Here is a 12513-nt window from a genome sequence, read left to right as displayed (position 1 = left end):
TGGGAGGCCGAGGCAGGAGGATCACTGTGAGTCTGATGCCATCCTGGACTACATAGTGAGTTCAAGACCAGCCTGAACTACATAGTGAGACCCTGACACTAAAAAAAAAAAAAAAAAAAAAAAAAAAAGTAAGCCATGCACCTGTTATTCTGGCATTCATATAATTAGTTTCCAGTTTAATGTTTCGGTTGTGATTATTTTATGTCAAGTTACTAAATAATTATATTCTATTAAATTATATAATGGTGAAATATAAATACTTTTCTGTTTTAAGAATCTGAATTTATTTAGCAGTTTTTTCCAAAATTTTACACTAATAATTGGCAGATAGTCACTTGTAATCCATTTTTTAAGTAAAATGATACAAGTAGATTTGCAAATAGGCACATGCATAAAATTTTGAATTTTCACATGTAGGTTTCAGAATTGGTGAAGCAGTATAAGCGAGAACACTTAACAGTGTGGGGTAATGCCAGTTATGAAATTGTAGAAAAGTGCTACAAAGAGGTAAGCTTTAAAAATAATACGGAATGATCTATCTTTGCTGTTGTCATGTATCTGTCAATAAGTCATTACAGCAATAATTTTTAAAACTTAACTTATTTCATAGCATGAATACAAAAACATAATACTGAATGGAAGCAGTTATCTAGATGTTTGCTTATGAACATAACGGATTTTGACTTTGCAATTTAAGTTCATTGTAATCAGATTGGTTCACAGAATTATTTTCACAAGCTAATGTTTTGTTGGCATTTTATATGCATTATAAAACAAAATATGAATCCCATTTTCAATGTCTAGTTTTGTTAAGTAATTGACTTTTTAATGTAATTTTAAAGTATGTAGTCTATGAACTTCTTGTTGCCCTGTCCCCCAAATAGACTTCAATTAAGCCACAAACATATTTAAAAAAAAAAAAAAAAAGCCACAAACATATTGGGGGTATTATATAAAACAGAGCCATCTACTCATTGAAAGTTTTCTGCTTGAAGGAAATAAATCTATAAGAATTAATTTGAGCCACGGTGGTAGCACATGCCTGTCATCTGAGCACTCCAGAGGCTGAGGCAGGAGGATTGCCTCGAGTTCAAGGCCAGCCTGGGCTGCATAGTGAGATACTATCTCAAAAAAAAAAAAAAAAAATTAATTTGATATTTTTTGAAATGATAGCTAAGAAAATTGGAAATTCAAAATGTTTTTAAAAATTGTAAGCATGGAAGACTCCTCTTATCGTACAAGTGATATCATAGTGTAGAAGTATCATGACAGAAATAGTAGTTCTCATATGCAGAGAACTCTTCTAGGATAGTCCTTTCTTCCTAGCAAACAAGGCAAAAACATCCATGATCAGCACCAGTGCAGTTCACAGTGCACTGGAGGCACTTGTGACAGCAAGGAGGTTTTCTTTCTGTGCAGCAGGCCCTGTGAGGTGCCAAGGTAGCTTGCGTTCAGAAGGAACCAAGCAATCACTCGGCCAAGCAGCCTCAGCTCCTAGGAGCTTAGAACTAAGACTTCTCTAGAACGAATCACTGTCTAGTGGTATTTTCACATGTTATGCACTGAGGCCTGCTGACCTGCTGACCTTTTTACATCATCACACACATTTTCAGATAAAAAATGATGATATTAGCCAGGTGTGGTAGTGCATGCCTGTAATCCCAGCACTCAGGAGGCTGGGGCAGGAGGATCGTTGCAAATTCAAGACCAGCCTGGGCTATAAAGTGAGCTCAAAGCCAGCCTGATGTGCATATTGAGACCCTGTCTCAAAAAGACAGCCCCCCCCTCAAAAAAATGATGATACTGACAGCTGGAAAGGAGGCAGAAGAGAAACTGGATCTCTTACAAGTTGCTGGTAGCGAATGCAAAATCGTGCAGCCACCCTCTTCAGTAGTTTGCTCTTTATAAAACGAAACACACCTTACCATGTGAACCAGCAGTGTCACCTTGGTCATTTATCCCAGAAAAATGAAAGTATGCACACAAACACTTGTACCTGAATTTTTAAATTTTGTAATTTGTACTAGTACATGTTTTCAGTACATAATGATTATATTCATTATGTACCTGGATTTTTATAGGCACTTCATTTGTAAAAGCAAACTGCTGGAGAAAACCAACTGTCTTCAGTAGGCAAATAGCAGAACAAATTGGGAGATCCACAGGATGGGACACTAATCAGCAGTGAAAGGGAGTGACCTGTTAATACCTGCAGCAACCTGGCCGGTGCTCCAGGCCGTTACGCTTAGTAAAAACGCCCCAAGAGCACATACTGTAAAAAAATTCCCACATGCTGTATGATTTCATTGATATATAATATTCTCAAAACTGTAAACATGGAGAGCTGATTAAGGCTGCCAGGGGACAGGGACTGAGGACAGGGTAGAGAGTTGGCATAAATCCTAAGAGATGGCACAAGCGAGTTTGTATGGTGATGAAACGGTTTTGTGTCTTGCTTATGGTGGCAGCTACGTGGATCTACACATGGATTAACATTGCATAGAACTCGCACATATACATATGCACACACATAAATACAGTTTTCAAAATGGTAAAACTTCCCTCCCCCCAAAAAAAGTCCCAGTACTCGGGAGGCTGAGGCAGGAGAATCATTGTGAGTTCGAGGCCAGCCTGGCCTACAAAGTGAGTTCAAGACCAGCCTGAACTGCATAGTGAGACCCTGCCTCAAAAAGACCAAAAAAAAAAAAAAAAAACCACACAAAACAAACAAACAAAAAAGTGGTGAAAACTGAATAAGGTTTGTTGCCTGAATTAATAATAATGTGCCATTCTGGGCATGGTGGTACACACCTGTAATCCCAGCACTCAGGAGGCTGGGGCAGAAGGATTGCCATGCGTGGTCTGCCCTTGTCATGCAGTTATGTCAAATGTCACCTTTTGGGGAAGCTGGGTGAAGGAAGGATGAGAGTCTCCCAGTTTTGCAACTTTCTGTGTCTATAATTATTTCAAAAATTAAAAAAAGAAATCTCTCCTGGCCCTCACTCACAGAGTGTTTTCCTTGATTTACATTCTTTTCTTTCCAGAAGCTTTAGCTTTGTTATTGTAGAATATGAAAACTCCAAAAACTTTCCTGCAATGACATTCAAGCATTATAGTAAAAAATGTCTCAATAATTACCATTCACATTACCATTGTGCTATGTAATTGACTTTTTTTTTTTTTTTTCCCAGTCTTTTTGAGACAAGGTTTTACTGTTCAGCTCAGGCTGGTCTTGAACTCATTTTAGTCCAGGCTGGCCTCAAATTTACAGCAATCTTCCTGCCTCAGCCTCCTGAGTGCTGGCATTGCAGGCATGTGCCACCACACCTGGCCTTGATCCATTTTTTATAGTTTGTATATATGATCAGGCAGACTTTTATTTTAGTCCTTTAAGGCCCAGATGCTATAAACTTAAAATATAAAAGTAACAGGCGGTGAAACACACAATGGTGCCGGAGAACATGTGGCACTGGCTCTCACTTGATGACTTCTCATTCGCTCACACAGAGAGCAGTGGTTCTTAAGTCTGGCTGCACATACTGAACAGCTTGGAAAGTTACGGTTGTCATAATCCCAGCACTTGGGGGACTGAGGCAGCAAGGTCAAGGCCAGCTTGAACTGCGTAGTGAGACCGTGTCTCAAAAGAATAAAAAAAAGACTGGTGTGGTGGCACACACCTGTAACCCCAGCACTTGGGAGGCTGAGGCAGGAGGATCCTTGTGAGTTCGAGACCAACCTGGGCTACACAGTGAGCGCAAGTCCAGCCTGAACTGTGTAGCAAGACCCTGTCTCAAAAAAAAAAAAAAAAAAAAAAAAAAAAAAAAAAGAAATTAAAAAAAGAAGAAAATTACAAATGTCTTGGTTCCATCTCACATTTCTAATTTAAAAGATTTAAAGTATAGTCAGTTGTTCAACATGTGCCAGCTAACCACTGTCCCCCACTCCTCCTGGCAGCTGTGCATAGCTCTCCGGAAGTACCAGTCACTGTTTTTTGGTGTTCTCATTCCAAAGTGGCATAAATGCTGAGGGCCAGCCCATAAACCTGCTTTTCCCTAAGCTTCGTGATCCATGGTATATCAATTTGCAGAATTCAAGGTTTTTCAGGGGCTTGTATTACAGCTGAAACACCTGTATATAAATAATCCAGAAACATTACAAAGCACCGTGTGAACACAGAGGCAAAACAAATCCGCAAACCAAGGCCAAGTGTGGTAGTGCATGCCTGTAGTCTTAGCATTCAGGAGGCTGAGATAGGAGGATCCGTCTTGAATTGTGAGTTCAAGGCCAGGCTGGGCTACAGACTGAGTTCAGGGCCAGCCTGAACTGTGTAGTGAAATGCTGTCTCAAAAAGACCAAAAAAAAAAAAATCCTCCAACTTTATTTTTCTTTAAATAAAGAAGTAGGTAATTTATAGTTATTCAAAATAAATTACTTTTTCATGATTTTCAATTCATTACTCATATAGAAAAATTCATTTTAAGTCTCAGAACTGCATTAAAGTGTATGTGTGTGAGAAGAGATGAGAGCAGGGGAAAAGGGAGTTAGTATTTAGTGAGTATAGAATTTCAGTCTTGTAAGATGAAAAGACTTCTGGAGATTTATTGCACAAGAACACAAATGTACTTGATATCCCTGAGCGGTCACTTAAAAATAGTTAAGATGGGAACCAGAGGTGGTGGCTTACGCCTGAGTCACGCTCAGGAGGCTGAGACAGAAGGATTGCAAGTTCTAGGCCAGCTTGTACTACAGAGTAACAGCAGTCTCAAAATAAAATGAAAAAAAAAGTTAAGGTAGCAAATTTTGTTATGGCCAGGCATGGTGACGCACGCCTGTAATCCCAGCACTCGGGAGGCTGAGGCAGGAGGATCGATGTGAGTTCGAGACCAGCCTGGGCTACAAAGTGAGCTCAAGGCCTGCCTGAGCTGCATAGCGAGACCCTGTCTCAAAAAGACAACAAAAACAAAAACAAATTTTGTTATGGAATGTATATTTTATATATTTGAAAGTTATAGCTTTCAATTCTAAAAGTTTTGGAATTTTAAACACATTTCCCAATAGAAACTCAGAATGGTAGATTCTTGCACTTAACAAATCTAAATCCTATTTATATTTTGTATTTGATCCATAACATACATGAACCATGACCTATATAGATACCGTGTTCTGTAGAGCACATGGTTGATCACAAAATACAGTGGATTTTAAATTTTTTAAAAAAATGTATTATAGTAAACGACATTGCCATTGACCCCCTTCAAATACTCCTGCTTTCTTCAAATTTATCCCATCAATCTTGCCGCTCTGTGAAGCAGTTCTAGAAGTCCTCTTTTGTCGGTATCTTTGTCTGTGCTGTCATGGCCGCTTCAAAGTCCTGCATCGATCTAAAACATTCATCTTTGGTGGCTGTACTGACGTTGGGAAAGAGCCAGAAATCGCCCAGTGCAATCCAGTGAATACGGTAGATGAAGACACACCATGATGCTTTTATTTAATAGAAGGCTTTATAACCATTTTGAGCGGATTCAGGACACAGAGGCAGTGACAAAAAGGCAAAAGAGAACTTCCAGAACCTCCTGAGAATGCAGCAAGAATGATGGGGGACGATGGGGGGCAAGGCTGGGGAAGGAAAATGGGGAGTTGCTGTTCAATGAGGAAGGTATGCGAATGGATGAAGATTGAGGGGGACGAATGACAGTGCATTTACTGTGATATTTTCATCGCGCCTCTTTTTAAAACCAGTGTCAGATTACTGAATATCTCTTTGATTCATCTCTCTATTTTGTCCCGTTAGATTCTAATATATTTAGTGTCTTGTGAATACTATGCCCACCAGATAGAAGTGGTATTGCACATGCAGAGAAAAGGAACAGAGAAACTTTCGCAATATTAATAACATGATAGGGCTCCAAGGTAGCACCTTGTTTGTTAGAGTAGCCACTTCTAAGGGTAATCCTAATTCAGGGAGGCCTTCAATGGATGTTGAGATACAGTGTTAGGAAATTTTGAGGCTTATGAAATACTGCTCTTTATGTGAGCAATTACTGTAAAGTAACATGTAATACTGTTTTTCTTTTAGAATTCAGATATTCCTATACTCTTCAGTCTACAACGTGTTCTGCTTATTCTTGGCCTTTTCTTCACCGGCCTCTTGCCTTTCGTGCCTATTCGAGAGCAGTTTTTTGAAATCCCAATGCCTTCCATCACGCTGAAGTAAGTGGTTACCCTGTTTTCATCAATCATGAATTATAGAAGGATTAAGAAAAAAAAGCTCACTGATATCAGTATTGCTCTGATTTGTTTGTTCGTGTTTTAGTGCTGAGCCTTGAACCCGCTGGAGCTTTGCCCTCTGCCACTGTGGGGTGGATGGCGTTCACCCCCTCATTTCGGGGCCTGGTCCCCAGTGTAACAGTGTGGAGTGGTGGTGGGAACAGTAAGAAGTGATCAGGTCTTTACGAGGGATTAATGTTTTTCTTGTGTGAACAAGTTCTCATCTTTGGCTTTCTCTTCTTCCCTCATACATGTGCCTCTCTTCCACACACTGCTTTTCTGCCACCGTGAAGCCCTCACAAGAAACCAATCAAATACCAGATCTCTAGAACTGTGAGCTAAATAAACCTCATTTCATTATAAATTGCTCAGCCTCAGGTATTTTGTTACAGCAATAGAAAAGCATACTAAGACAAATGTCAGTGATGAATAGGTTTCTGTGGGTCTAGGATGTAGTGCAGTGGTATGGCACTTGCCTAGCATGCACGAGGCCCACACAGTATGCACACAGGAAGGATAATTTCTGTAGTTGCTTGCATGTTCTGTGTGACCTATGTTGACAGTGGTTTTGGTATAATCAAAATACATTTTCTAAAATAAATGGTTAGAAATACTTAATCTGAGCCCATCTCAGGTTATAGTGTTGTTCTGTACCTTTGTACTCAGAAGTCAGATAAAAAAGTATTAAGTTTAACTACAGAAGTTTACCAGTTTTTTAATTTTGATGTCAAACAGCAATTGCCCTTCAACCTCCCTTTATTTTACTTCATTGGCAGCAATACCCAGCTGAAACTTCTTTTAACTCCAAATTCACCAGTAGGATTAACACATTGAGGAGGGAAAGCTACTACTATTACAACTACTAAAAAAAAGAAGGAACAAACACAGAAAAACCTTTGCTGATAGGAGAAAGAAAAGTAGTTACTTTGTGTAAGATATGTTTGTATTTATATAATCTCTCTTCTAGCTGCAAAGCCTTGCTTTTTACTCACTGATTTAGTAAGAAGTTCAAAATATTTAAAACACTTAGAATTGCCTGGCAAGGAAGAAGCTCTCAATACTTGTTAGCTTCTATTGTTAAATTTTCTTATTCTTATTAAAGAAAGTTTGTCTCATAATCCTGTGTGCTTAGAAAGTGATTTTTAGGAGCTGGGGATTTAGCTCAGGGGCATAACGCCTGCATGGCAAGCTCAAGGTCATGAGTTCGATTCCCGGTACTGGAAAAAAACCAAAAAAAAAAAAAAAAAAAAGAAAGAAAGAAAGTGATTTTTAGCCATAAATTCCTAAGAATAACAGAGTGATGACAAAGGAACTTGGAGCTTTTTGGGAGATCATATAAATGTGATTTAACACATTTTCATACCATTTAGAGCTTTAAACAGTCAAGCTGGGGCTGATGGTGTAGCTCAGTGGTGGAGTGCTAATCCAGCATGAGTGAACCCCTGGTTTCCATCCCCAGCACTGCAAAATAATAATAATAGTAGTAGAAGTTGACATGAGAATAATAATAATCAGGTTAAACATTAGTGCAGCAGTCATTAGAAAATATTGGTTTGAAAAATCTGTCAGTACTCTTGTGTTCAGCTTCTGTTTCATGTCAATTTTCCGCTGGGTATGGTGGTGCATGCCTGTAATCCCAGCACTCAGGAGGCTGAGGCAGGAGGATTGTTGCCAGTTCGAGGCCGGCCTGGGCTACAAAGTAAGTTCAAGACCAGCCTGAACTGCATAGCGAGACCCTGTCTCGAAAGGACAAAAAAAAAAAAAAAAAAAAAAAAAAATCATGTTAATTTTCCTATTTGAGTTTCTTAGTGCTAAGCATGTTTATTCTAACTTACATTTATTAAAAGTCTTGTAGCTGCTTCTCAGACAAAAATGAGAGAAAATACTTCCACCAAGAAACTGTTTCCACTTTGAGAACTTACTAACCAGGCACTCTGCATTTTTGAATTTACTTTACTCCCACTGACCTATTCCTGTGTTGTAATTTGTGATGAAAACTTTGTTTTACTTTAGGTTAAAAGAACCACACACCATGTCCAGAAGTCAAAAGTTTCTCATCTGGCTTTCCGATCTGTAAGAATTCTAGTTTCTTGATATGTGAGAAATTGCTATTGCTGTTAGGTCATTGCTGTAGCTATATTTATTAAATATGATACTTGTAATCCAGCGAACTTTCCCCATGTAATTGGTAACAAGAACTTGCTGAGCACCTCTCTGCAAGGGTTGACGGTGGGTCATTTAGAACTAGCTGGAGATGTAATGTCACCCACTTTTATGAGAAAACAGTCCTTCTTCACCCAACTAACTGGATCACTTGGGATTATGTAGCTAAGTAGTATCAGAGTTGGGATGAATAACCTTTCCCTCCCATTTATTTGCTGTTTTTTACAAGCCCATGATCCAAAACATGATAAAAAGTGTGTCTTTCAATATAGTATATGTAAAAGCATATATTGCCTACTGGTATACTTTTTAGAAATATTTGCACCAAGACTCAACAGCAGAAAGGTGGTCCTGCCTACAGGATGAATATCTGCTTTCAAGAAAATGCCTTTATTTCTACAACATGTTGAGTTTAAATTTGAATAAAGGGCTGGGGATGTAGCTCTGCGGTACAGTGCCTGCCCAGCAAGCACGAGGTCATGAGTTTGATTCCTGGTACCAAAAAAAAAAAAAAAAAAACCAACCAAACAAAATAATAAATTTGAATAAAAACCATAAAAATTATTCTTTATTTTGCTTTAAAATGGAGCCTTTTTAGAGCTGGGTGTGGTTGTGCACACCTGTAATCCTGGCAGGCTGAGGCAGGAGGATCATTGTGAGTTTGAGGCCAACCTGGGTTTCAAAGTGAGCTCAAGGCCACCCAGAACTACATAGTGAGCCCCTGTCTCAAAAAAGACAATAAATAAATCAATAAATAAATTGGAGCCTTTTTAATAGTCCTAAATCACGAACTTTATTGTTTACCTCCTCCTCTAAAGAGTCTTGGAGGCCAGGCATGGTGGCGCACGCCTGTAATCCCAGCACTGAGGGAGGCTGAGGCGGGTGAATCGCCATGAGTTTGAGGCCAGCCTGGGCGCCACAGTGAGTTCAAAGTCAGCTTGAAGGATATAATTTTTTTTAAGAGACACCCTAATTCATTATGTAATTGAACTATGTTGAAGAGGTTTATCTGAATTCCCGGCCTTATTTAATTTGGAAAGCTGGGAGCATAGACTTCCTGGCCTTTCCCATGCGCATGGATCCAGCAAGGAGAGTGAGGAAGCCTCTTTTCCTCTGAGGCGCTCAGGCGGCTAAGAATCGGTCTCCTGGGGATCTGCGGCAGCGCTAGGGGGAGCTTGGTTGTCCAGCCCCCAGCCAGCAGCCAAAGGGATCCAGGGTTTCTTTAAGTCATAAATCCGGCACAGCAGCCATTGTTGCCTGAGGCCTTTGTTTGCGGTGTTAAAGCATTGAAGGATTAAAGTAGGAATTACTAAATTTAATTGACTAAACTAGGAATAAAGGCTAATTCTAGGCCTTTGTTAGAACCAATAAATACCTAAATCTGCTGTGGTTTTCCTTTCTAGATTATTAATGAGGAAAACGTTATTTGACCACCTCACTGCCCGAGGCATTCAAGTAAGTTTCTGGGATGACACGTTTGGGAAACTGGTTGAACACACCTTTGACGGGCAAGGGCTTTTCAGGGACTTCATTTGTGAAGAAGTCCAGCCACCGCCGTCCTAGGCTGACCAGAGGCCACTTTAAGCCTCTTCCGTCCCGCTGCGCTTTCACTCCTGCTGCAGGTGTCCAGTCGTGGGCTCCTAAGGCCCAGCGAGCGCGCTGCCCCCTGACTCCTCGTTCTCAGCCTGCCGCCCGCAGGCAGCCGCCTCCCCGAGCTTGCCCAAGCTCGCCCTGGCAGGGAGCCGCACCCCCTCTCCGATGAACCCCCCCATCAAAAACCCCGCTTGGACCTTTCCCTCCCAGCGCCCTTTATGCTCCTGGCCTGTGGGAGAGTTTCCGGTACGGCAGTGCCAGGGCCGTGTCTCAGGTTTGTTCTGAAACAAAGCTGGGCCTTGGTTTGTTCTTCGTTTTTCCTCGCAGTTTCAGCCCAGACTCTGATGCTGAGTCCTTACTAATTAACACATGAGGACGGTGAGCTCTGCCTGACAGCGACAGAGCAAGGGCCTCTGTGCAGCCGGACTGCTCCCATGTACCCAGGAGGGTAGCTGGGGCCGGAGATGGGGACGGTGCGTGTTTAATGAGCAGAATGGAGTTGTTCAAGGAGTTCATGGTGTCTTTGACTTCCTAAAATGACTTCCTAAAGGGGTTAGTTCTAAGTGCGCTGAGATTATAGTGGACAGATGATACAAAATTTTTTTTCTATTGTAACATTTCAGACTTCTCATGATTCTTATTTTCAGGTGTACGTTTGGGTATTAAATGATGAACAAGAGTACAGAAGAGCTTTTGATCTGGGAGCAACTGGAGTCATGACTGACTATCCAACCAAGCTTAAGGATTTTTTACATCATTTTCCAGCATAGAAAAAAGTACTCGGGTGTATTAAGAGAAACCACGGAAAGACCTAAGAAGAGAATATATCACTATCATTTCCCTGAGATACTTCCAGAATGATAGACGGTTTAATCAGTTCAGTTTCGATTACCTCATTTTTAAGCCTGTATGAGAATGTAGAAACTATATATTGTATATTTATTTTAAACACTATGGCATATTTTACACTTGTAAATTGTTTAGAAAGATAACTGGTTATGAGATGTAAGTAGATTATTCATGAAGATATTTGTATATAATGCAATATGCTACTGTAACTACTTCTGAAATCAAAGACTGTTGGATAAATTTGCCATTAGCCTTCAGTGGAGGAAGAACAACTAATTTAGTAAAAGAAAGCTACTGAAGGCCATTACAGCTGTTTTGCACTGTCTCATTATGTGTAGAAACATCTTAGTTAAAAAAAGAAAGAGAATACAATGAAAGAAGAACTTGAACATCAATGTTGTAGTTTTCTGGTAAACTATACATTGTTAGCAGAAGGCAGCCTCAAAGAAATAACTGAGCCAGGCATGGTAGCACACACCTATAATTCCAATACTCAGAAGGCTGAGGCAGGAGGATCACTGCGAGTTTGAAGCCAGCCAGGGCTACAAAGTGAGTTCAAGGCCAGGCTGCATAGTGAATCCCTGTCTCAAAAAAAAAAAAAAAAAAAAGAAAGAAAGAAAAAACTGAAAATTTGTTACTTCATCAGAAATAAAATCTGGAGTCAGGGGATGTAGCTCAGTGGTACAGTGACTGCCTGACAAACGTGAGGTCCTGAGTTTGATTCCTGTTACCAAAAAAATAAGAAATAAAATCTGTAGGCTGAGTTATATTGCTGAGTTGCTGTTGTTAATGGGGATATTCTATTTGGAATCCTTTTTAAGTGTGTAACAATGCTACCATGTCTATTTTTTATACATTAAAAATAGACTTTTCACCGGGTATGGTATTGCACACTTGTAATCCCAGCACTCGATAGGCTGAGGCAGGAGGATCACCGTGAGTTCAAAGCCACCCTGAACTACATAGTGAGACCCTGTCTCAAATTAAAAAAAGAAAGTAGACTTTTCAATTGTAAATTAAGACCATGTCCAAATAGTCATGTTTTTTTATGTTTTCTCTAAAGAAATGTAAGATTTTCATTTTTTGGCCTTGACTTGACTGTTTGAGCCTATGTCTAGATTTTAAATAACATCTTGAACTCTAATAATCTTATTCAGCTGATGAAAGTGCATATCATTGTTTGTAATTCTGCTAGTATGACAGACACATTGTCCCTGGTCTTTAAGAAATCAGTCTTCTGAATAGTAAGTAGAAACAGATTTCCCCAAAATATTAGATATCACTTGCTCATGTTTCTGATTTTTTTTTGTACTAATTTTTACGATCTCAAATTGGGAGACAAATATAATCTGGAATAAGTGTCTTTTACCAAGCTTGTCTCTCTCATTCAGAGTTTGCTAACTGTACAGCTATGAAGGATGACTGTACTCTCACCTGCCCCTGGGTGACATATGTATTATTTGCTTTGTTGTTTAAACTGAAATAAAGTTTTCCAAGAACAAAATAAGGGTTATTAATTGTTTTATATCGTAGTTCCAAGTATATTCTATAAGCTTTTCTGCAGAATTTAACGAAGTGATTAATTGATGGTGTGAGTGAATGCACCTTAGATTTCACTCTCAAAAAATACAGCTGGAGGGG

General features: G+C 39.7%; 1 protein-coding gene across 1 annotated transcript in view; it reads left to right on the top strand.

The window, feature by feature from the left end:
• Gdpd1 (glycerophosphodiester phosphodiesterase domain containing 1) overlaps nt 1–11368 on the top strand; it is a gene marked incomplete in the record, with an annotated part of 48423 nt that extends 37055 nt beyond the window's left edge. The window contains 5 exon segments of the mRNA XM_013519210.1: nt 418–507; nt 6077–6210; nt 8281–8340; nt 9834–9885; nt 10671–11368. Of these exon segments, the coding sequence (XP_013374664.1) occupies nt 418–507; nt 6077–6210; nt 8281–8340; nt 9834–9885; nt 10671–10793 (459 nt within the window).
• Between the last annotated feature and the right edge of the window lie 1145 nt (nt 11369–12513).

This window comes from Chinchilla lanigera, unplaced genomic scaffold (genome assembly GCF_000276665.1).
Source record: "Chinchilla lanigera isolate Chin_1 unplaced genomic scaffold, ChiLan1.0 scaffold00050, whole genome shotgun sequence".
In the NCBI taxonomy this organism is placed as follows: Eukaryota; Metazoa; Chordata; class Mammalia; order Rodentia; family Chinchillidae; genus Chinchilla; species Chinchilla lanigera.
Note: the sequence above shows the minus strand (reverse complement) of the source record. Positions and strands in the feature narration are given on the sequence as shown.